At 31.4% G+C, this 23,774-nt stretch overlaps 5 protein-coding genes across 7 annotated transcripts; 4 read left to right on the top strand and 1 right to left on the bottom strand.

Moving 5' to 3' along the window:
• The first annotated feature begins 2,464 nt into the window (after positions 1-2,464).
• On the top strand, positions 2,465-8,167 carry LOC108690074 (calcium-independent phospholipase A2-gamma-like). 2 transcript variants are annotated; one of them, XM_018197175.1, is made up of 8 exons: positions 2,465-2,892; positions 4,615-5,029; positions 5,227-5,590; positions 5,863-6,075; positions 6,335-6,543; positions 6,664-6,862; positions 6,934-7,134; positions 7,251-8,167. In XM_018197175.1, exons 1-8 carry the CDS (start codon positions 2,840-2,842, stop codon positions 7,502-7,504), a joined length of 1,908 nt encoding a protein of 635 aa, XP_018052664.1. In that variant the 5' UTR covers positions 2,465-2,839; the 3' UTR covers positions 7,505-8,167. The 2 variants fall into 2 exon arrangements, with proteins under 2 accessions (XP_018052664.1, XP_018052665.1); XM_018197176.1 differs by lacking the exon at positions 2,465-2,892 and adding an exon at positions 4,124-4,184.
• A 2,041-nt stretch (positions 8,168-10,208) lies between these two features.
• Positions 10,209-11,311, top strand: LOC108690037 (60S ribosomal protein L29-1). Of its 2 annotated transcripts, none has more exons than XM_018197102.1 (4): positions 10,209-10,279; positions 10,509-10,568; positions 10,805-10,869; positions 11,144-11,311. In XM_018197102.1, exons 2-4 carry the CDS (start codon positions 10,532-10,534, stop codon positions 11,261-11,263), a joined length of 222 nt encoding a protein of 73 aa, XP_018052591.1. In that variant the 5' UTR covers positions 10,209-10,279; positions 10,509-10,531; the 3' UTR covers positions 11,264-11,311. The 2 variants fall into 2 exon arrangements, with proteins under 2 accessions (XP_018052591.1, XP_018052592.1); XM_018197103.1 differs by having other exon boundaries at positions 10,225-10,300.
• Positions 11,312-11,537: 226 nt separating this feature from the next.
• LOC108690042 (phosphomevalonate kinase) lies at positions 11,538-13,379 on the top strand. Its single transcript, XM_018197110.1, has 4 exons — positions 11,538-11,687; positions 11,929-12,134; positions 12,743-12,892; positions 12,969-13,379. The coding sequence occupies exons 1-4, from the start codon at positions 11,596-11,598 to the stop codon at positions 13,091-13,093; spliced, it is 573 nt and encodes a 190-aa protein (XP_018052599.1). The 5' UTR covers positions 11,538-11,595; the 3' UTR covers positions 13,094-13,379.
• Positions 13,380-13,458: 79 nt separating this feature from the next.
• LOC108690075 (m7GpppN-mRNA hydrolase) lies at positions 13,459-16,309 on the top strand. The gene is made up of 7 exons (XM_018197177.1): positions 13,459-13,725; positions 13,808-13,893; positions 14,057-14,209; positions 14,454-15,101; positions 15,180-15,357; positions 15,434-15,704; positions 15,896-16,309. Exons 3-7 carry the CDS (start codon positions 14,166-14,168, stop codon positions 16,135-16,137), a joined length of 1,383 nt encoding a protein of 460 aa, XP_018052666.1. The 5' UTR covers positions 13,459-13,725; positions 13,808-13,893; positions 14,057-14,165; the 3' UTR covers positions 16,138-16,309.
• A 577-nt stretch (positions 16,310-16,886) lies between these two features.
• Positions 16,887-19,010, bottom strand: LOC108690076. Its single transcript, XM_018197179.1, has 3 exons — positions 18,709-19,010; positions 18,020-18,218; positions 16,887-17,833 (listed from the first exon to the last, which is right to left on the bottom strand). Exons 1-3 carry the CDS (start codon positions 18,803-18,805, stop codon positions 17,374-17,376), a joined length of 756 nt encoding a protein of 251 aa, XP_018052668.1. The 5' UTR covers positions 18,806-19,010; the 3' UTR covers positions 16,887-17,373.
• Positions 19,011-23,774: the final 4,764 nt, after the last annotated feature.

Here is a 23,774-nt window from a genome sequence, read left to right as displayed (position 1 = left end):
TATTAAATATAAAGATATATTTATTTGATACAAGAAATGTTAATTTGATTTAACAATCATTTTTTTTATTGAACAAATATTTACTTACTGTAAGTAAACTGTTTAATTGGCAGTATGAACTAAATATTTATTAAAATTAACTATATTTTTTCTCAGTGTATTAATACATGTTTTAACATTTTTATTATTATATCATTATTATTATTATTATATTATTTTGCAATTATTTAATTTTAATCGTATTATTCTCAAAATAAAATATCGTAGAATAATTACAAGATCTTCAACTTTTTTATTTGGTGAAAAATGTTTACAAATAAATATTGAAATTTCTGTCATAATATCGAATTATATATATCAATATCGACAATTCGAAAGATACATCACGTAATTGTGTACTAGGAAATCCAATTCAATTTTCATTAAAAGACGGATGCTTAATCCGTGAATGATGCGGCTTTACAAATAACGGTGTCGCAGATAGCGAGCCAATTTCTGTTAAAGAAAAACAGTGCGATACGACGAGCCTTCACAACTCAGCCAATCGACCAGCAAGGTCATCTGGACATGAGCCAATCGAACAAGCTTTTTCGTAACGAATCTTCTCGATTTACGATATGACGTTGTACATCATCCGATATACGTGCGAGCCAAATCATGGTTTTCCGAGACATGTTTGTTCATTTGAAAAATGATATAAGTATTTGTCGAGCAATTTATATTAGGCAAGATAAATCTCGTGATATACAATACAATTGCTCCAGACAGCACAAAATATTTATGATAAATATTTATCATAAACATTATTACTATTCATTTTTTGAAATGTTATATAAATATTTTATACTTTTCATAGTATTTTTACTACATATTTCAATGAATATTTTATAATATCTATAATAAATGTTTATGATCTGTGTGCAATCTAAAATCGTCAAAATATTTTCAAAATATTTTAAAATAAATCTTATAAATTTAAAATTCTTGATAAAATAGTTATTGAAATAATGATTGCGTGATTGTTATTGACGTTTTTAAAAAACAAATAAATATATGTAGGACATAAAATAAAAAATCCTAGACAGCACACAATATTTTATAAATATTGTGTGCTGTCTAGGATTTTTTATTTTATGTCCTACATATATTTACTTGTTTTTTAATAACAATCACGCAATTATTTCAGTAACTCTTTTTATCAAGAATTTTGGCAGCTTATTTAATAATATTTGTTCTCTTTTTAAGTGACTTTATTAATGATTGTCATTAAATGTCTTAATGATTACAGGAATTTCAATATTTATTTATTATCAATATGTAAACATTTTTCATCAAATAAAAAAGTTGAATATCTTGTAATTATTTCAATGTCTATAGCCTGATGGATGCAATCTACTTAGCACTATAAATACTTTGAAGCATTTGATTAACCAATCAGAAGAAAAAATGTTACTAATTGACCAATCAAAGAGAATGCAGCATCTTCAAAGCATTTATAGCATCCAGTGAATCGTAGCCAAAATCGTAGTATTTTCGAAAAATCATTACGCAATACGATATCACGCAACGATATCATTGTGATATTATATCGATATTAAATATTTATAATAAAAATATTAAGTAAATTTAGCAAACTGAAACAATTTTTCATTCATGCCAATTATTTTTTTTATTAATAAATAAAAGTATGAATATGCATTTAGTTTGTGCTACTTTAAAGTAAAATTTTATTTCTTGATATTTTGCTAATAAACACAATAATGTTTTCTGTGACATTTAACAGAACGAAAAAAATTCAATGCTTACATGTTGGACATTAGAGTATCTATTGATGGAGACTATTGATAGAAATGAATCATTAGACAAAAAAACAAGAAAGAAAATCAACACATAAATATCAAAACACAAATAATAATAGCAAAATAATAATTGCGACAACAAATAATAATCAATTTAATCGCGTTAATCATTTCAGTCCAAATTAAGCTTTTTTAAAAAAAAGCAAATCGAAGAGTCAGACTAAATAAATTAACAGAGAGCATTTCCGAGCTGTCGAAATAATTGAGACGCACGTAGTAGCGGATGCACGTGTCAATGTTTACGCGATTAGTCTTCTTGCGTGAGAGAAGCGCGTGTCACGAGATTATGAAGTGGCTATCGGATACAAACAGAAGGCCGGATGTAAACAAACGTGGTCCTATCGTAACGAGATCGTCTCTCAACTAGGTACCGAGAACCTGTTGACTCTTTGCCCTCCATCCTCCTTTTTGCTCGGTATCGTTGCACCGCGGGATACTTGGGGGGTATTGAATGCGTCGCGCGACTACCTCTGGTTGGCCCGCCAGTGTCGTACGATCTTATTTACGATTTTACGAAGCGAGCTAGCCAACTCAAGCCAACTCACCGAGACATCACGTGTTGCTTTCACGTGTAATATAAGAATCGAGACAGTGCAGGCCGCGTTTAGTACAATATCAAATGAAGGTGGAGACGATACAGTCAATACAATTATATTGCTGATATATATTATATCAGTATACATATATTTCTTTCTTCTTCTGTCATTGTAAAAATTGATTTGATTGAATCTGTTAGTTTTCTTGATCGTCGACAATCAAACGATTCAATTCTGTAATCGAACTGTAATTTCGATTATTTTGAGCTTCTACTGGCTCTACTGAAATATTTACGGAGAGGAATGTGGAAAAACAACGTTAAATGAATTATGTGATTTAATTGCCTCGTGACATTTGATTTAAATATCTCTGAGGAAGAGGAGATATAGAGAGAGTGTGTGGTGTGGATCGATATAAAAATATCGCATAATTTGCGGTCTTCAATGGCTTTTAATAGACATGCAAAACACTGCCAAAAATGTGTTTTGTTAACTAGGTGAGATAATTATATTTAGTGTCAATTATTAGAATTAACTAGGTGTGTGTGTGTATATATACATTTGCATATGCTTTGATTTACAATAATAGATTTGTTAGAAATTTATTTTAATCCCTTATTATTGAAAATTTAATTCTATTGAAATGATTCTGGAACAATTTCAAGTCCTGTGATTTATTGAATAAATATGGATAGAAATAATAAAAATAATATTAAAATATTTGTTTGGTAGCATGGAAAAAATTCAGATAGGAACAACAAATTATATATAACTCGAAATTTTGTTGTAAATTTTGCTGGTTGATTTATAACCATTTATAACATATTACGTCTATTAATTTTAATTTTGGTTTAATTACTCTTTATTTTTTTTCTAATTTTTAGAATTAAAAAAAATAAATTAAAATTAAACTTAATCGAGATGAAAATTAATCTACTTTTGTAGAAATAATGGGCATTTATCAATTAATAATGTTTGCCCATTTCTAATAATTAATGTCGATTAATTTTAATCTTGGTTTAACTTATTGTTTATTTTTTAAATGATAAAAAGATAAATTGAAGAGAAACTGAGATTAAATAAGTTAATCTGATGGAACTGAGTATACGTTATATCAAAATTTGATCGAAGTTAACTTAAATTATTAATTTAAGTTGCATGCGTCACCGTTGTAATTGCATCATTTTGCCTAGCAAAATTATATAGAAATGCGTATTGCGTTATAACCTTAAATTATACTGACCGATTTTTGTTTTTTTAGTTAAACTTCTTGCATAGTAATTTTTTTAGTTGAACTTCTTGCAACAATTTCTCTTTTTCTTTCTAATATGGAAAAAATAGAAAGATGAATCATACAAGAGAAATTCAGCTAAAAAGAACAGATCTACTGTCGTTACAAATCATTTATGCGTGTGCTGTGCAATATAATTATCCTTGACGTTATCAAAAGCGACATGATAATTGAATTATAGTAGATAATTTCCAGAATAAAGAAATCCGTATAAATTAAGCGAAGTGAGTCACGGGTCAGATTAGAATCGAAAGCAGAACAGACGTTCGATATCTCGTATGACCAGCTGATTTTGACAGATGATGTAAACGTGTCAACGTAATCAGCAACTGAATTCTGTTTTCGTTTATTTATTATTATTTTCACATGGTATTTAAAATCCGAATCAATTAATACAGAATCTTATAAAAAAACTAAACATACATAATAATTGCGGTCGCAAAATGAAGAACGACGACAAATGTGTGTGTTATCTAAACGTTCTCGAATAATAAGGAGGTTATTTTCGATTTTAGTGCTCCTTAGGCCAATATTCATCATATTCAGTTTTGTTTTTATTTTAAGACCAGTTTAAGCCAAAGTAATTCTAAAATTAATTTTAATTTGCAACAGTTTGTATGTCTATGTTTTGTAGCTACAGAAAGACAAAGGATGTTTTCCAGTAAGAGACACACAGTATAATACAATAAATCATTTTTTGTTTAGTATTGGCAATTACAGATCTGTTTTCTACAACTAATGTATACTTTTGGAGATATATGTTTAATATTTGGTTAAAAAAGTTTTAGGGCAATCTGGTATAAGAATAAAAAACAGACCCCATGTGTCTCTTGCTAGAAAATAGCTAAAATCAGTATAAATGCAATTTAAGTCATTCTTAGGAATTATACTTGTCAGAAATAAAGAAAAAGAAATGTTTTAATTGTAGACAACTTACGGATAGTGCAACTGGTAAGGATGCTAGTGGAAATGTAACAAGCATTGCTGATAGATTTCTGCGTTCTGTGAACGATCTAAAGAAAGCAAAAATGTCCATGCAGAATCAGTGGAAGCTTCTATCGCAATTGAAAGATTACCTGAACAAAGTCAACTATGACAAGAATCAACAAATTATTGTCTCCAAAGATTGGTTAGATAGCCTGCAGAAATTAACTTATTCACAGCTTGAAACGATACGAAAATTGTCATCAGGATCTAACAGTACTACAAGCAGTACTACAAGCAAGACCTTAAATACAAAACATAAAGACAGCAATGATTTAGATAACGTAAAGCTAATGCCTGAACAAATAGAATCGCTCGCCGATCTTGATTCAACAACTGTGCAACGAAAAATACAACAGGTAATTATTCATAAACTAAGGCTGTGTCCCATTGCACATATAATGTACATGATATCATTTTATCCTTGTTTAACGCACTTTGCGAATAACAAGGCTAAAATAATATCTCATGTGTACTATGCGTGCAATGGAACATAGTCTAAATGAGGCAATAGCAATATTTATGTGCTTTTAGTACAAAAGTAATTTCTTTGCAGCAAATTCGTGAGCAAGGCACACTGGATAATAAAGTAGAATCGAAAGATAGCATGACTGTGCCACAAATTCTTTCTACATTGCTCTTCAAATTATCTCCTAAAGTTACGCAAAGTGCTGTCGTCATACCAAAGTGGAAAGTGAACATTCACAGCAATATTCCAAAGCATAGCATCGTCTCTCGCACACGTCATGTATTGAACAGCATCATATCGGCCGAATCAAATGCTTCGAAATTGCGCAGACTAGAAGAGTTATTGTTGCATGTCGAGCAGTATCCAGAGGCGAGACATTATGCGATTAAAGAGGGAGCGATTAGAATTTTATTACAGACTCGTCAGAAGGCGAAAGATGAACAGATTAAAGGTATAGAAAAAAACGTAAATTTTAAATGATTATATATATGTCACCTTCTATTTTCTAGTATAGTTTCAATGACTGCGTTTAACAGAACAACAAATTTGTCTAAAACTATCAATGGTAACAGAAGATGACGTATCAATTATATCATTATTCAAAATTTACATTTTCCTTTTCTTATACTGATTGGATTATACTTTTAGAGGAATAGCGGAGAAAATTTTCAAAATTATGCAAAATAAACATTCTACTGAACGTAAACAATGTATTTCTTGCAGCATCTATTAGAGAAGCACTCGCTGTAATGGGTTACATCGATCCTCTGCCCGGTCGGGGTATTAGAATCCTATCGATTGATGGCGGCGGTATTCGTGGAGTATTGGTTATAGAGATGCTGAAGAAATTGGAAGAACTTACCGGAAAGAAGACGTATGAAATGTTCGATTACATATGCGGCGTGAGCACAGGAGCTATTCTTGCTGCCGTATTAGGTAATTGCTCAATATATGAGTCTAAAAATATTCATTGATTATTAATAATTATTATAAGATAATATTAGAAAGGATTATAATTTTTTGTTTGTAACATGTGTGCGTCTCTAAATTAATTTATATCATCTGCAGTATTGCCAAAGGATATTTTGGAAGGTAAACTTTTAAGTGGATTTACAGCATGTTCTGCACTTTATTCCATCAATAAAAGGAAGTTTCTGTTTACGCGAACTTATCGTTACTTCATTCATTATTGTAGGAGGACACAAGAGAAAGTCATTGGATGAAGTTTCAGCATTATATAAGGATTTAAGTACCAAGGTCTTTACACAGAGTGCTATAAAAGGCACGAGCAGTCTAGTATGGAGTCATGCATATTACGATACCGCGCTGTGGGAAAAATTATTAACGGAGCATTTAGGCGACAAAATTCTTATCAAAACCACGCGCGATCCAAATGCACCGAAGGTGTGTAGATTTTAATATACATCGTCGAAAACGAAACTCGGAATATAAAATGTATAATGCATGTCTCATAGGCAAGTGATTTAAATGTAGAAAGACCTTTAACGGCATTTGCATTTTTAGTTTGCAGCAATATCCGCCGTAGTAAATCACGAGCGCGTCATGGCTTACGTGTTTAGAAATTACACATTACCGCACAGAGTGGAAAGCCAGTATATGGGGTCCCACAAATATAAATTGTGGGAAGCCGTAAGAGCGTCAGCTGCTGCACCGAGTTACTTTGAGGAATTTAAATACGGCGACTGCCTTCATCAGGATGGCGGTAAGCTACGCGACATTATGGCGTGAATCATTTTCGTAACATTATCGAGAATGATTGTAACAATGCTTTAGGTATTTTGGTAAATAACCCGTGCGCCGTGGCGATACACGAAGCCAAACAGTTGTGGCCAAATAATCCAATCCAGTGTGTCGTATCATTCGGAACAGGTCGAATTCCACATCACGTCAGTGGAAATGAATCTTTGGAGGTAGCTATTTCGAGCTGGAGAGAGAAGTTTTATAAAATTTTGGATAGCGCCACCGATACAGAAGGTAATACTAATACAGGCATAATAAAGGTAGTATAACTAATTTTACTACAAAAATTTAGAAATAAATTAAAGAAAGATTATAATTGACAATAATTAAATTGATCTCAATTTTTTCAGCTGTGCATACGATGCTCAATGACTTGCTACCTGATCATATTTACTTCAGATTTAATCCTTATTTAACGGAAATGTTATCGATGGTTGAAATCCGACCCGACAAGATCAGCCAAATGGAACAAGACGCAAGAATGTATATACGTCGAAATGAGGAGAAATTTCAAAAGGCTGCTACGGCTTTATTAGAGAAACGACAGCTCCAGCAAAAAGTTATAGATTGGATCATATTACAAAGACAATTATCCGGTTTATAAAGAGCGACTCTTCAAATATCGATGTACATTCCATAGTGCGATCTGTGTTCGCAAATCACATAGACATCTACTATAGTATAACTTTTTTACATTTCACATGCAGTGGCTATCACTCTAAAATTTTTCAAATAATACTTTCTTAATAATGTTTTTTGGATGATACAATAGGAAATAATGCAACAGATATATATTTTTAAATGTCTCCTTATACTTCTTTGTTTATATAATATTACCTTATATATTAGCATATTTTTTAACTTTTTGTTTAAAATAATTAGCTATTGTAAAATAAAATGTCTACTCTAATAATGACATCTATAAATGAGAAATTTATTTTAGATTAATATGGGTACATCATTATTAGTAGAGAGTTTGACTGTGATATACTTTGTAGTGCAAAAATTTAGGATTAGTATAATTCTATACTTTGTTTGCCATATGTTTATATATATTAACCTGAGATAAAAGTGTAAGATTGTACATTATAAGAGTAATTTTCATATCTTCATATCAAAATATCATTAATTTATAAATGTGCTAAGTATTAAATATTTCATATATATTTTTCTTTACTGTAACGTGTGCTTGCATGCAAAATTTAAAATAAAAACATATTAAATATGTGAAAAATTAAATAAAAATAAAAATTTATTTGAATAAGAATTCGATTGTATTATTTTAAGTTTAATCTTATTTCAGAAATTTTAAGATAAGTTCTAATATACATATTATTTTATGAATACATTCTTTTAAATATAGAAAATGTGTAGTAATATTTTTTCTAAAATATCTTTATTCTTTTTATCCCTTGAAATTGAATAGAAATGATCGAGTAATGAAAATTAACCATAGCGGCACGATGCCAACACCAAATGTCCTTTGCAATGTTTTGTAGTTTGAACAAGACTATCTATACAATCACAAGTTTTTAAAATAATACCATTTAAAATAATGTAGAATATAAAGACAAGCGTAGCGTAGCGGCAGCGCACAAGATTGTTATACCAGAAATTCCAGACAGAACCGAAAAATTTTTCGAACGCTCGTAGCTCCTCTCGGCAGGTAATATGGCAAATCACCGAGAAGAGTATCTTTGCCAAGAGAACTTCTCTAACAAAAAATCATCGTTCGGAATCGACATTTTAAACATCAGGTGGGTCCATTGGACTGACTATACGATCAGCGTGTACACTATTAGAAATGTAACGAGTTTTTACATGTAAATATAGCTCATGGTTATGAACGAAATTAAAAGTAATGAATGATTTATTACAGTAGTAACACTACTGTAATACTCAGCGTTGACACTATTGTGTGTCAGTACTAGCAGTACTGACACACTCAGTGCAATAGCAATGACACTAGTAGTATTTTTATACTTCCAAATGATATTGGAAACTTGTATGATAGACCAACATTTAAATTTCATTAATTTAAAAATCAAGATTGTTTCGATATCGATTCGAGTTAGAATTAATTTAGCTAGACTTCGATGGTATTTTTCCTTGATTTCGTGCTCATTTATTCCCTGAAATTCTTCAATACAAAAGTGACGTAATAAGATTATATTAAATAAACTACAAAGTACAAATAAAAGTAATGTTATTCAACAGGAATAAAACAATAAAATAAGACACAAAGAATTATTAGAAGAAAAGATGCAGACTTTATCGATAGTTGTAAAAAATGTTCCGATTCATAAAAAAAAATTCTACAATTTTCAAAAAGTTATAAAATTATTTATAAATTCTGAAAAAGTTTGAGAAAGCTTTTATGATTAGAGCGATATTGCAATTGTCGAAATGAAATTGAAAAAAATGTCGATTCGATCTTTGAACGAAAATATTCAAAATATAAGATGATGTATCACAAATTTATACCAAAAATATTAAAAATGTATCAAACTCTCATTGTACTCTCTACGTAATTTTTTTTGTTACTCGCAAATGTTGAAATTTCGAATCGACAACTTTTTCATCGTAACAACATCGAAACGTCTTTTCGAGAAACTATTTCTGATTGGATAACTGAAAATTAATTCAGTTACAGTAATAAATTACAGTATTACTTAAATGTAACGAACGTGCATATATTAAATTTATGAAATTTAATGTACTTTTAATAAAATTTTATGAAAAGTATATTAAATTTCATAAATTTTCATGAAAAATACATTAAATTTTATGTATATGTACACAAATATACTTTTTAGTTATAAATACATTAAATTTATAATGTAATGTCATGAAATTATAAGTTCAAATTGTGTAACTTAAAATTTAATGAAATTTAAGAACATTTCTAACAGTGCACGCCTTGGCGTGAGAATAAAATAGGATTGTTGTGGCAAACGAACAAAATAGGACTGAGATGATGATGATGAGATAATAAAAAATAAAATACAAAATAATTATAAAAAATAATAGTGCAGCCCCAAAAATAGAAGAAATAAGGAATTAGGAATAAAGATTATATTTCAACCTATCAAATTTTGAATACACCAGAATACACGGTTTCTGATAGGTTGGAATCGATATTCCTGTTGTTACCACACCATTATGTTTTACAATTATTTTGTATTTTATCTTTTATATTCTATATTATTCCAAATGGTATTATTTTAAAAACTTTAAGTGTATATACAGTCTTGTACAAACTACAAAACATTGCAAAAAGCATTTGGCGCTGGCATCGTTATATGGTTCATTTTCATTACGCGACTATTTCAATTCGATATTGAACACGTTTCTTCCCGCTTCCGTTTCCGAAAGCTGTGTATGGTTTTTTGTAGAATTTGTAATTTTCACTTTATAAATCCGTTTAATTTACTAAAGTCGAGAAATACATTTAAAGAATTGCACTTTTTTTAACCTATTATTATATAAAATTACACTTTCTTATGGATATTATGCACAAAAGTCTTGAGAGATAATAGTTTTCTTCACGAGTCACTTAACCTCAATAAATAGTATGCATGTCTTGAAATAATCAAATATTGTTACAGGTAGAAATAAATAAATCCAAAAGATGGCCAAGTCTAAGAATCACACAAATCATAATCAGAGTAAGTATATTTTATAAATAATTTATAAAAATTTATAATATGTCAGAAAATCTAGTAAATTGGATTTTTATATTTATTTTAAAATTTATGTAATTTTAATATTTTTTAGATGGTATTACATGTATAAATATATAATATATTATATATATGTAGTAAATATATTTAATCTAAAATCTCTTATAAATCAAATATGTAAATTATTGTTGCTGAACTATTAATTTTTGTATTTTTTTCAGACAGAAAGGCGCATCGAAATGGTATTAAAAAGCCTAAGAGATATAGGCATGAAAGCACACTTGGCGTAAGTTTTATCAATATAATCTATTGTACATTATATTCATTTCAATATTTTATTTTCTGTCTTTAAGAAGAAGAAATCTTTAAGAAGTAAAAGAAAAAATATGTAAAATATTGTATGCGACGAAATATTCAGTAGACAATACACTCAACATGTATCTTCGATATTTAAAATATTTAAAGATTTTTATGACGTCCATTCATACTTTATTGATTCTACAAGTATCTTTTATATGTATATATATTTTTATATGCATGTATTTTTATATGCTTTATAGATGGACCTGAAATTCTTGAGAAATCAACGCTTTGCAAAGAAACATAACCTGAAACCGAAAGCTCAGTTAAAGAAGGCAGAACAACGAAAAGCTCTTCGTGAAGTTAAAAATAAGAAATAAATTCAGTGTAAACTAATGACTCTATTAAAATAAATAAAAAAAAACACATTTGAGATTAGTTTTTCACCCATCTCTAGTTTTACAATATTGGTGTACCTCAATAAATAAAATGTGAATTTTTTGTAAAGGAACAAGTGGATAAGCGTGATAGGAATAAAAACTCCAAAACTTGTTATCGTATATTCAGTGTTTCTTTTTTATGAATTATGGCGCTTGCACAACTTATATCTGCTTGTACCTATAGTGTATCGTGATTATACCGTTATATGTCAATATGGCCATAGAGCAGGCGCTGGAAGTGTGCGCCGTCATGAAAATCAATAATTCATAAAATGAATAATTCGACGAAACCAGAGAGAATTTTATTGTTTAGCGGCAAAAGGAAATCTGGAAAGGATTACATTACTGATATCTTGTACAACAGGTACTACATCGATATTTTAAAATTATTTGTCGATAATACAGAATGGCATTACTCAGCAGAAAACTGAACATTAACATATGAAAAATGTCAAATAAAATGAAGCTGTATAGAGACATTTCTATTTAATAATTGAAGAATTAATTATTATTAATCTGATATAGTTAATATTTTTCTTAAATAATAATATAATTTATTAATATAATTTTTTTCTTGACATAATATTTGTTTACATGATTTTTAGAATAGGTGCACAAAGGAGTACAATTATACGCTTATCAGGACCTATAAAAACACACTGGTCAAAATCTTTGGGTCTCGACGTCAATCAATTGCTGGGAAGTGGAGAATACAAGGAGAAGTATCGATTGGAAATGGCCAAATGGAGTGAGGATATAAGAAGGAAGGACTATGGATACTTCTGTCGCGCTGCTATTGACATGTATAATGGTACAACAAAATTGAAGAATCTTTTATTAAAGATTACAGTTGATGTTCATATTTGGTTTTTTATATTTAATATCGTTTTAAGTGATATTAAATATATTTAACATCTTTTTATGATCTTAAGTACAGTTTTAAGACATAAGTCAATCACAGAATTGTTTAGTATCTTAAGACATTACTTAAGAAGTCTTGAAATAAGAACCGATTATGGCTGTATTTGATTTGTTTAAGCACTTATATAATCATCATTCTGTCTTTATAGTTCATTAGATGTAGAATAGAAATGTTGAAAGCGTCCAAACTGAACGCAGCCTATGAATACTGGTCTATGCCTGTATATGTCAATTGTAATGAAAGGAATTAACAGATTTCAACTTATTAGAAATCAGGTACACTGGAATTCTGATAGGTTGAAATCTGTATGTATATATAAAATATATATAAAATATATATATAAAATATATGTATACATATATAAGATAAAGAAAAAAAAAATATATATATTCCTCTTGTTTCTTATTTCTTTCATTGTGACTAAGCCATAAAAGTGTGTTAATTTCTAGAGATATTAATTTCTATAGTATATATAAATATACATATATATTTTTCAGCATGGGACAAGCCAGTGTGGATAATAAGCGACATCAGAAGAAAAACTGACATTAAATGGTTTACAGAAAACTTCGAGGATGCATGTAAGACTGTACGTATAGTTTGTTCCCAAGAAGTTAGGCAGAAACGTGGCTGGGTTTATACACCAGGTAATAATATTATAACATAATTATAATTTTAAGGAATTGTAAAAACTCGATCTTCAGAGTAATTTAATCATTTTAGGCATAGACGATTCAGAGACAGAGTGCGACTTGGATAACATAAGTAATTGGGACATTGTGCTAGAGAATAACGATGGTAACGATATAGAAGTTATACTGCAGCAGTTGTTAGGTCTCATTAGTTAGCAAAAAATTTTTTTTCTATCCTGTCAAATGTGCGATAAACAACGTTTCGCAATTTTTAAGCAAGAATATTCTAATAATATGTATATGGAAAGTTTCACTTGATAGCAAATTTTGTTTTAATTATTTCTTATTTGCACGGTTCGTTCTATGCACGTACACGTTTTTTTAGAAGTTAGAGATATTTTAAAATTATAAAAATTAAGACAATTATAAAAATTATGGAATTATAAAAATAAAAATTATAAAAAAGAAATGAAGATCTAATTCAATAAAATATACAAAAATGTGCGCTGTCTTATAAAAAAGTAATTCGAGAAAGGACACAGTGGTATCTTTATTTTTGTTTAATCTGTATTGTGTGTGTATGTAGTAGAAATCATCATCTCACGAAAAATGTATACTAAAAATAGATAAAAACAAATCGATAGGAGTATTGTTTTTAGAAGATGAATCCTTTTTTGTGTCTATTCTACAATGCGTGGGCGTCATTGTATGATGTAGTTATAAGAATTGACCAGTCACAGTTTAATATGAGGAGAATATTCAATAGTGATTGGCCAATTCTTACAACCACGCATGCGCACTTTATGTGATCGATTTGCGACATAAAAATCAGCTGATATGTACGATAAGTAAGGTTAACTTCCTAGAATGTAATTTTTGAAGTTATATAAGTTATAAATATTATGTAAACGATATTTATCGATTTTGCAGGATAATTTTGAATAAAGCGCGTACATTGTGTTAATCAAGACGGAATACATCCACGAACATATCATAACTTTTGAGGTTAAGTCAATGTAAGCAATTACTATTTGTTTTATGTATTATTATTTGTCACGATCACATTTGTACAAATTACATCTTTACTAATTTTTTTAATTTTATTAATTTTATTAATTTTATTAATTATTAACTTTATTAATTTTTCACGCTAAATTTTTGGGATCAATTTTTATATAGTGTACTTTTTGCTGCCATCCACACGATTGTCAGTAATAACAAGAGCCTCGAAGATCTCGATGGAAATCGGTTGCCACTCTAAAGAATCATCGAACCATCGAATAGAATAATGGAACATAAAATTCCATCTGGTATCCTCGATGATCTCAGCAGGTCGGTTTCTATCTATCTATCTAATTATACTAAATATTAGGTGTGGGAAAAAGTTCGTGGCGTTTTTTTAATGCCATCTAATGGGAAAAACGCCACGAATTTTTTCCCATACCTAATATAATAGGAATAATAATACATTTAACAAAAAACAATAACATAGTTAAATCTCATGCATTTGCATCATTTTAGCATAATCATTTTTGTTATTTTTATACAATATTTTGTACTTTATATTATTCTGCAGTCGATTCATCATCAATGTACCCGAGGAGGAGAGGAAAGATTTGGTACGAATTTGCTTTCAAGTCGAATTGGCACATTGGTTTTATCTTGACTTCTACTGCACAGAGGAATATCCTAAATTAAGATCATGTGGCATGAAAGAATTTGCCACTCATATATTTCAACACATACCATTTTTGAAACCACACGTGCAGCACATTGATGCTGTGCTCGAGCAATGGAGAGAGTACAAACAGAATGTGCCGACGTTTGGGGCGATTGTGTTAAATGAAGATATGACTAAGGTGCTTCTGGTGCAGAGCTACTGGGCAAAGAATAGTTGGGGCTTTCCTAAAGGAAAAGTAAATGAAGATGAGGAGCCGTTTCATTGTGCTATTCGAGAAGTGTTGGAAGAAACTGGTTTTGATATATCTAATTTGATAGATAAAAACGAGTACATTGAATCTACAATAAATGATCAAACTGTGAGATTGTACATTATTTCGGGTGTGCAAAAGGATACAAAGTTTCAACCAAAAACGCGGAAAGAAATAAAGAATGTTGAATGGTTCGCCGTAGCGGATTTGCCCAACACGAAAAAAGATATGACCCCTAAAATGAAAATGGGTGTTAGTCCAAAAGCATTTTTTATGGTGGTACCATTTGTCAAGTAATTATTTACTATTTTCTATAAAATCCATATATTTAATGAAAAATTGTGTTACATGTGTGTCACTCTTTTGTCCAGGCGGATAAAACGGTGGATTCAAGAGAAACAGCAACGTGAGAGAACCGCCATTGCAACTGTACGAAGACAAAGGCATAAATCGTTGGGAGATGTTGAAACAGTTTCAAAGAGCAAACGACAACAGCACTTTTCTACCACAGCGTCGCTTTTCCATCACTTTTCTACTTGTCCACCACAAGTAAATATCTTATGTGTAATTCTTTTTATATTATAATCTAAACTTTCATACACATTGTCATGTGCTCTATTTATAGAGCGTAGTTCCTGATTTTAAAGTTGGCCGTCAATCAAACACTTCTCCGGCTCGCAATCGCCGTGGTGTAAATGACAATAAGAAAGACGCGTCGAAGACAGCATTTAAACGAAATCTATTTGGAGATCAAGAGGAGGCTCAATCACCTCTTGTTAAGCAACTAATAGACAGCCCTGCTCAATCGTGCTCATTTCTAATTGATCCTGCGATTCAGTCGATCAAATATAATGATTTTAGTTACAAAGCGCAATCATTGGAAAAAGAAGTAAAAGGTACACTACGTTTGTTTATAATCTAAATCTTACTTCTACTTAATATGAGATCTCGCTTAAAACATATCACAATAATATATTTAACGAGATATCTAAATTATGTAAAGGGTGTTATATCTTTTAATATAAATGTTAATAATATAATCCAATATTATTATGATATTATTTCGAAATTGATTTCTCTCTTTTAGATTTTCGTAAAAAAAGTTTGCCAGAAGGAAATATCAAGTCGATGCTATTCGGAGAAGCTGTGCGCAAATTACAAAAAGATTTTCAAACTATTCCACCGATTCCTTTCGTAAGTCTGGGACATGATAGTTCGCTGCTTTTAACGAAGAATTACAAACAAAATTATCCTATCTTTGATTTTCGCGTAAAGACTTGGGATAATTTCTCTTTTGATATCCAGGCGATATTAAAAGTTCTAAAGTAGTCATGTACATAATAATTTGGAAGAATGGATTACCAACGTAGGAGAAGTGCAGATATCGAATTAGATTCGATAGCTATTAACTTCATCTGTATTACTTTTCCTATCTTTTATCTTTGCTGGTCAATAATAATGCGTGTATTATATTACATGTACGATAATGTATCTTTATGCATTATTGTACATATTAATATTTATAAAATTGATAATAATTGATAAATTGATAATAAATTTAAAGCTTCAATTCATTCATCACTACTACCTCAGATTACAACATCAGAAGCAAGACTTACAGAAAGCAAAAAAATTATTTAAATAGAAATATTTTTCAATAAAACATTAATCGATAGAATAGACTTAAAATACAAAAACTTTTGTTTCAAAGAGAAATTAAATCATTTATTTCTATACTTCATCATTTATTAATTTAATAGTTTGTCATAATTGTAAACATAATTTATTTCGTTTTTTACATAATTCATTTTTACATATAAAATTATTTATTAAGAGTGCGTTTTAACATTCACAACTCTCGCGAGCATCGTTTCATCCTTGTTATCAATTATTAAACAAGGATGAAATAATGCACGCAAGGGCAAATGTTAAATGGAACGCATACTAATTAACGAAACAAAAGGGAAGTTTTCAGATATTTTGCAAGAATTTTTATTCTGAAATAGTAGTGATAAGTGAACAGGAATCTTAAGTTTAAATTAGTTTTAGTTTAATAGTCTCGAAGTACTATATCTTTATTGTGTTGTTTATATGTCTAATATACATATCTATTCTTAACGTGATGATAACGATAAATTCAAAGAAGATTCAATACTTTGAATTTATTACGAAAACTGATTATAGAGAAAGATCTGGTAGAAAGAGAAATATTAAGTCACTTTTTCGTGAAAACTGTAAGCAAATTGCAAATAAGATTTAAAAAGCATTCTTTGCAGATTTAAAACATAATAGATAAAATTTGTCAATTTTACCAAATCTTGGTAATTCAATATTTTCGACATTATAAACTGTATGAAACAGAATATTCTTAAATTATGTTGTACAAATAATAGTAATAATTCATTTATATATAACTATAGAAAGGCGAGAGATACAGCGCGTAATGTGGTATTATACATTTCGATTTTGATATTAGCACTTTTCGGCCGAACAAAAATTTATCTTTTTTTTTTAAGTAAATTGACGTTAAATTAGCGTTAATTGAATTAACGTATAATATTTTTATTAACGTATAATGTATTTGTAAAGGATATTGAGGACGATTATCAGGACGAAAAGAACCAATAAAACTGGGCCAATAAAATAGAATATTTTTTCAAAAACATGACTGCCCGTCTGCACACTTTTGATAATTTCATTATTCAATTCAAAGACTATTTTACTTTCTTCGATAAGTTTATTTTTCGTGTCCTCATCCAATGTCTCCGCGATTCTGTTCATCGATTCACGTAATTCACGCTTTAACTGAAATATACTGTTCTGCCCAAAGTCTGTGACGTTATTACCATCGTTCGATGGTTGCGCTTTGAAAGGCGAAATCTTCTGTACGATTTGCCTTTTTTTACGTAGAATGATACCGCCGCTGAGGAGACCCATGTAAAGATGATAAATATATGCCATTAATAAAGTGGGATCCGTGTCTTCCACTTCTCTCAAACGCATCAGATATTTGGTGACGCTATCCCTAAAATTTGTAAAACAGACTTGTAGGATTAAGATTTCTTTTCTGTAATAATTACTATTATCAATTATATTAATTATACTATTATAAAAGACTGATATCTTTATTATTCATTGTAAGCGTAGGAAAATAAAACGATTTTATTTTCACAACATTATCATATATGATTACTGTATGCAGCTTTTGTACCTGGGACTGTAGTTTTTCCTCCATCCTTTTCCCAAATAATGATCAAGATCGCGCTCGAAAGCCTCTGTACGTTGAAGTTCACTGAGTGGAAGCAATCCAATTTTGGTGTTTCTTAATCTAATCATGGCACCCTCCAGGTAGCGAAAGACCTCGTAGAAAACCAAAAGTCCATCAGCCCATACGGAATCGTCGAGGAATCCTAGTTTTAGAGTATTGTAATTATTGGAACCAGATTTTTTGTTACATGGAATAGGTTAATAAAATTGTATGTAGCATTTAGATACAAAGCATTCAACATCGAGTATTTATTCTTCAGATATTAATATACTTGTCAAGTATAATACTAGAAGACTTAAGATCAATATTTAGTCGATTCTTACATTTAAGACTGTCTTAAAATATAATAAACATATTAGCATCTTAAGATATTATTTAAGATGACAATCTTAAAATAAGGACTATTAATACTGACCTTAAAAAATTGACAAACAGTGACCATTAAAAGCACAAACAATGAGTGCTATATATAGAACAAAGAATAACGCAATGTTTATCATGCTTTTGTTATCTTGCTGACACATCTTTGCTGCAGTATATAACCAAATTGCAGTTTGTACTGAGAAATTTAAATAAAACGGCCGATATTTACGATATTTCGAGAAAGCCTCATGGTATCTCGCGATCCTTACCGAATGCCAGTTTCGCGTTCACCAGGGCATCGCTGATTGCGTGTATTCCCCTGGTGGCTTTTGACATTTTCTTGCAAAAATTCTCCTCCTCCGGCATTTCGGCGGGGTGATAAGGGAACGTCAGGAAATGCGTTTATCGTGCGTCGTAAGATGTGCGTACTTAATGTCGCCTCAGGTCTCACACCATTACACGACCGGATTCCCGCGCACTTCTGCGGGCTGTCACGTGAAAATCGACGTCGTGAAAACACTGCGCCCGCAACATCGACGATCATCCCCAGCCGCCCCTGCGCACTGATGCAGTCACGTGTCCGCACTCCATCGCAAAGTCGTCGCCACGAGATGTCGATTTTGTCCATGGCGCGAAACAGTCGTCCCATTCGAGTCATGCAAAAGCCGAACCAAGTAACGATATCGATTATCGTCAATTTCAGTACTAAGACAACACGGTTAGGTTTCAATTTCCTTAAATTTTCGTATACTTTTTATTTTACGAAGTTGATTTGGTTTTTAAAACGTTTCGTTTAAGACAGGAGAAAAATTATTCGCGACAGTTCTATTCAGACAGTTCTAAGTAAAAATGTTTTTAAGTTCGGACGAATTAAGCTCTAATGATTTGTTAATTTAGTTATAATCCAATCAAAGATGCATTGAAGAAAATTTGAATAAAAATATCTATTATTTATTATAAAACAGAAAATAGACAGTCTTCCTTGTAGGCCGAAAATGGGGTCTAATTGATCGGATAGTTCAATATTGAAAGAAAAAATTTCAAAATACATTTTTTCGAATTTAGCTGCAAAAACATCAAAGTTCCTCTTCACAAAGTATATCTATAACATTTATATGAAGTGACGCAGTAGTGGCGCGAAAAGTGTCAAATATATCTTTTTTTAATCTTCGTAAGATCTTTTTTATAAGATTAGTTATTTACAAAATATTTTCAAGATAAATTATTCTTGCATTTAAAACTTTGAATCTTGTGAAGATTTTTTAAAAATAGAAATATTTTTATCATTTATATTATTTTATAGCTATAACATTATTAAAATTACGCCATTTTTTTAATAAAAAACACGTCAATATTTGAACGAAAAGTTCAAAAGTCAAAAAAGATAAAAATAACCGAAAAATCAGTATTTAATATTAAATATCGTGAAATTTCAATTTTGCAATTTCGCAATTTTGTAAATATTTACTCGATACGAATTAGTTTGCAAATTTTTTAAATTATGACATATTTTACGAGCATTTTATTATTTGAATAAAATTGGGGGAAAAAAGAAAAAAAAAGACTTATATTTTTTACTTCACAAAAAATACACAATTAAATTACATGAAATATTTAATGGTGGGAAAGCAACAATCTTAGAAAATCGATTCACATCGAATTAATAAACCAATTACATAATAAAAATTAAATAACTGATATAAAAGAAGAACAATCTATCTTTCAAACTCTTACTCTTTTACTCTTTAGATCAGCCATCAATTTTGTTTTTCGCTTTATTCTCCTTCCTTAATTTTTATACATTTTATCTCGCGGTGAACTGACTCCTAAAGTCATCAATCACCGATTAATCATGCTGATTGATCGCGCACGAGAGTGCGATAAGACTCATCTCTCCTTTGCTTAAATCTCCTTGCAATCTTTTTTCTCCTTTCTCTTCTTCCTCGCTGCGGATGACTGCGACCGATTTTATTTTACCTGCAGAAGTTGCGATCTGAAAGCAAGTTGCGGCAAATCGTTCCATCGTGGACAATAACGCGGCAAATAAGGCAGCCACCGAAATACATCGTCCATGGTATTCGCAGCGGCGCGTTTCAATATGGTTTCATATTCGGGACGCCGAGCGTGCGCGCGTGCATTCCGCGGTGTCGTACTCACCTCGTCGTCGCGCGGCAAGGAATCCGCGCGGACCGCAAGATGTCGAGCTGCCGCGCAACGTAGTAGGGAAGCATGATTCGTTCGTTGGTCGGTATCCCCTCGGCGATGCCTCGACGCGCGTTCGCCCGCAATGACATGGTGGTGGGGGGATCATGTCGATAATGGGTGCACTCCATGGGAGCGACGCGATGCGACGCTGGGCGGACACCCGCCCGCCGTCGGGCGTCGGGCACACGCATGCTCGTACGTACGTACGCACGTAAGTACGCACGTGTGCACACTCACGCATATCCCGCGGACGGCGTAGTGGAGCAACGGAAGAGTCCGTTGACCTTCGCCGAGAACGTGCCCATGTCCCCAGGCCGGGTCACACTCGAAACTTGCATTCGCAGGGGAACATGTTCGAGCGGGATCAGACCGGGCACGTGGCGACCGCGTTCGATGAGCACTCCTCCGTGGAAAGGAAGTGGGCCGTGCATACTCCTTCTCTTTTCACTGCTTCCGCAGTGATGGATCGACATGTTTCGTATCCCTTATCAGAGCTGTCACCAATTTCTCATTCTAAAATTCCATAACTTTTCCTTGATTTTTGGATAAAATTTCATGATTTTTTTCTCATGCTTTCAATAATACTTCGAATTTTTTTTATATTTTCACCCTGATTTGAAAATCGTCAAATATTTTGAAAGAACAATTTAATTACTACGTTTAAAATCAAGAATTTTTATTTTCTAGAAAATTTTTGCAAAATCCTTTATTTTTTCCTGATTTCTCTGATTTCCAATTTTGTGACAAACTTGCTTATAAAGACATCTATTGTTTAGATACTTAAAAATAAGTTCGATAAATCTTAGAAATTAATTTCGTTAAATTATTAATTAATTAATTCTAACAAATTTTCGACACAGATAATAGAGATAATCACTAAATTTTTGAGATTCGTATTTTGAATGGGAACTGAATCTACTTGCGAAAAATTATCGCTTTCTGTTGTCTATTTTTATACAGTCACATTTAGAAAGAATTAAGATTCTCCGCTTCATTCGTTCGCAACATACGTATATTAGTCTCTTCTTTAGAATTTATAAAGCAATATTTTTTTCCTATCTAAATATTATTCATATAAATACGTAAAAATTTGTTTCTTGTTCATTGGCTCCGTTTTTTTATATTAATAATAATTATTAACACGGGCTAGGCTTTATTAATACTATTTTATAAATATTAATAAAATGACACGCGCATGAATATATTAGTATATATAAATATATAACATATATACAAGTAAATAATGATGAAAAAATGAAAGCTATTTGAGCTAAAATATTTTTCATTTTAATATAATTAAACCCTAAGTAAATTAAATTTAATATCAAAATTTAAAAGCGAACTTTTTAAAATGTTTCGTGATTTCCAAGTGAAATTGTAATAAACTTTAAATAAAATTAAGATGATCATTGATACGGTAATTATATCAAGGTTCTCATTGAGTTGGCGTAATCCATTACTGCATGATTCTTCGTTTCCTAACGGCGATTCACCCTCTCTCTTTCTCCGGTTCTGCTCCTGCTATCCTGTTTCCAAGTATTTGTCAAAGGCGGTACAACGCCGCGGGTAACTCCACCCAGACCGGTACGCGGTTTCGCGGCGGCCGCTTCCTCCATAAGTAACGAGGTGCGCGCGAAATCCATTGCGGCTCGGCCGCAATTCTTTGGTACCGCCGATCTTTCTGGACACTCCTACGTTACGCCCTTTCGAGATCGCGAACTATCGCTAGCTCCACGAGCATTAAGATGCATTATTCACTAACTTGAGTCTAACCTTGATAAAATTCAGACAGTGAAATTCAAATTACGGTCTATAATCAATAGGAAGTGCATATAATGTCGTTCTGATGAAGTTGGAAATCATCTTTTCTTGGTAAGATCGTCGAGAGAGATCATGTCATTTTCACAAAGTCTTCAACGAGCTATGAATAATTAAGTCCGAAATTAAGATTCTGCTAACATCTCCCTCATCTTAATGCTAAATTTCCTGTAACAGTCTTTATTATTATCTTGCCCCTAATTTATTATCACAATTACTTTTCTTGCGAAGCGTTTCGTGCGCCCGTCGGACTTGTCGGTCTTACCGAGTTCTTGTTGCGTTCATGACGCGCGATAAATTATATTACACAGCGGGAAAGAGAGATACTCCTTCTCTCGGAGGTGGGAGTCCCTCATCGGCTTCGTCGGCAATGGCCTGGGCAAGAGGCATCGTGTTTTATGCTATCCTACTACCTGGTAGCTCTGAAGTTGGGCCGACTGCTAAATCTTTCAACGGCCGCATAGTCGATGGAGCTCCGCCGACGGCATGCCGGCCTGATCGCCGACGAAATGTATTGTCACTTGATTGTCAATCGGCTTTTTACCGAGTCCGTTATTAACACCGCGTTGCTCTTATTATGGTCGTTGTATGTCGTAGAGAGAGACTTGGATTTAGACTTGAGTCCAGGAAATAACCGTCAATTCGCGCTATGGGGTGAGATCTACCGTAGACCGGCGTTCACCTTCGCGGATTTTACACGCAAGAAATCGTCATGAAAATCACAATAGCGATCATTTGTCTGAAAAATATTAGTTGTAATAATATTTATATATACATATCGGTTTTTTCGCGATCCAGGTGCTGCGTTGGAGACGTTAAGCGTGCGGGCATTTATTTATTGAACTCAACATAGCATGTTAGTCAAATATGAATTTAAATTAGCGCTTTAGTCGTATGTCTAATAGCTTTGTCTATTTTTTTTTAGTTTGTTAAGTCATGATGACTTGTGATGATCGGAAGGGATGTAAATTTGGACAATATTTTATTTATAATTATAAAAATTCTCTTCCTTTTTTAACCAGGAGGTCGCAACCGCGAAATTATTTGGATCGATGTCACGCGACTTTAGTGAGTTTCTGTTCTCCTGCTTCGATATATAAAATTTTTCAGGGAAAAGCTTGTAATTTTGGTAGATTTAACGAAATGTTCAAACAGACGTAATGTAAAAAACAGCGAATCGTATGATAGAATTTTAGTTGTTTATAAAATTACTATAATAAATATGTTTAGTAGACATATATTGTAACGCAACGTCTCTATGTGTGTGTGTTTGTAACAAACTAGAAATGAGAAATCTATTTTATAACTATAA

The sequence above is a fragment of the Atta colombica genome, unplaced genomic scaffold (genome assembly GCF_001594045.1).
Source record: "Atta colombica isolate Treedump-2 unplaced genomic scaffold, Acol1.0 scaffold293, whole genome shotgun sequence".
NCBI lineage: Eukaryota > Metazoa > Arthropoda > Insecta > Hymenoptera > Formicidae > Atta > Atta colombica.
Note: the sequence above shows the minus strand (reverse complement) of the source record. Positions and strands in the feature narration are given on the sequence as shown.

Bases quoted from the DNA above. Each gene is read 5' to 3' on its own strand.
- LOC108690074 (XM_018197175.1), top strand. From the start codon at position 2,840: ATGGCTTTTAATAGACATGCAAAACACTGCCAAAAATGTGTTTTGTTA. The intron at 5,591-5,862 runs GTATAGAAAAAA...TATTTCTTGCAG, and splicing joins GAAAGATGAACAGATTAAAG to CATCTATTAGAGAAGCACTC. The intron at 7,135-7,250 runs GTAATACTAATA...CAATTTTTTCAG, and splicing joins TAGCGCCACCGATACAGAAG to CTGTGCATACGATGCTCAAT.
- LOC108690075 (XM_018197177.1), top strand. From the start codon at position 14,166: ATGGAACATAAAATTCCATCTGGTATCCTCGATGATCTCAGCAG. The intron at 15,102-15,179 runs GTAATTATTTAC...TCTTTTGTCCAG, and splicing joins ATGGTGGTACCATTTGTCAA to GCGGATAAAACGGTGGATTC. The intron at 15,705-15,895 runs GTACACTACGTT...TCTCTCTTTTAG, and splicing joins ATTGGAAAAAGAAGTAAAAG to ATTTTCGTAAAAAAAGTTTG.
- LOC108690076 (XM_018197179.1), bottom strand. From the start codon at position 18,805: ATGCCGGAGGAGGAGAATTTTTGCAAGAAAATGTCAAAAGCCACCAGG. The intron at 18,219-18,708 runs GTAAGGATCGCG...CTCTAAAACTAG, and splicing joins GAACGCGAAACTGGCATTCG to GATTCCTCGACGATTCCGTA. The intron at 17,834-18,019 runs GTACAAAAGCTG...TACAAATTTTAG, and splicing joins AGGAAAAACTACAGTCCCAG to GGATAGCGTCACCAAATATC.
- LOC108690042 (XM_018197110.1), top strand. From the start codon at position 11,596: ATGAATAATTCGACGAAACCAGAGAGAATTTTATTGTTTAGCGGCAAA. The intron at 12,135-12,742 runs GTACAACAAAAT...TATATTTTTCAG, and splicing joins TGCTATTGACATGTATAATG to CATGGGACAAGCCAGTGTGG. The intron at 12,893-12,968 runs GTAATAATATTA...TAATCATTTTAG, and splicing joins TGGCTGGGTTTATACACCAG to GCATAGACGATTCAGAGACA.
- LOC108690037 (XM_018197102.1), top strand. From the start codon at position 10,532: ATGGCCAAGTCTAAGAATCACACAAATCATAATCAGA. The intron at 10,569-10,804 runs GTAAGTATATTT...TATTTTTTTCAG, and splicing joins TCACACAAATCATAATCAGA to ACAGAAAGGCGCATCGAAAT. The intron at 10,870-11,143 runs GTAAGTTTTATC...TATGCTTTATAG, and splicing joins GGCATGAAAGCACACTTGGC to ATGGACCTGAAATTCTTGAG.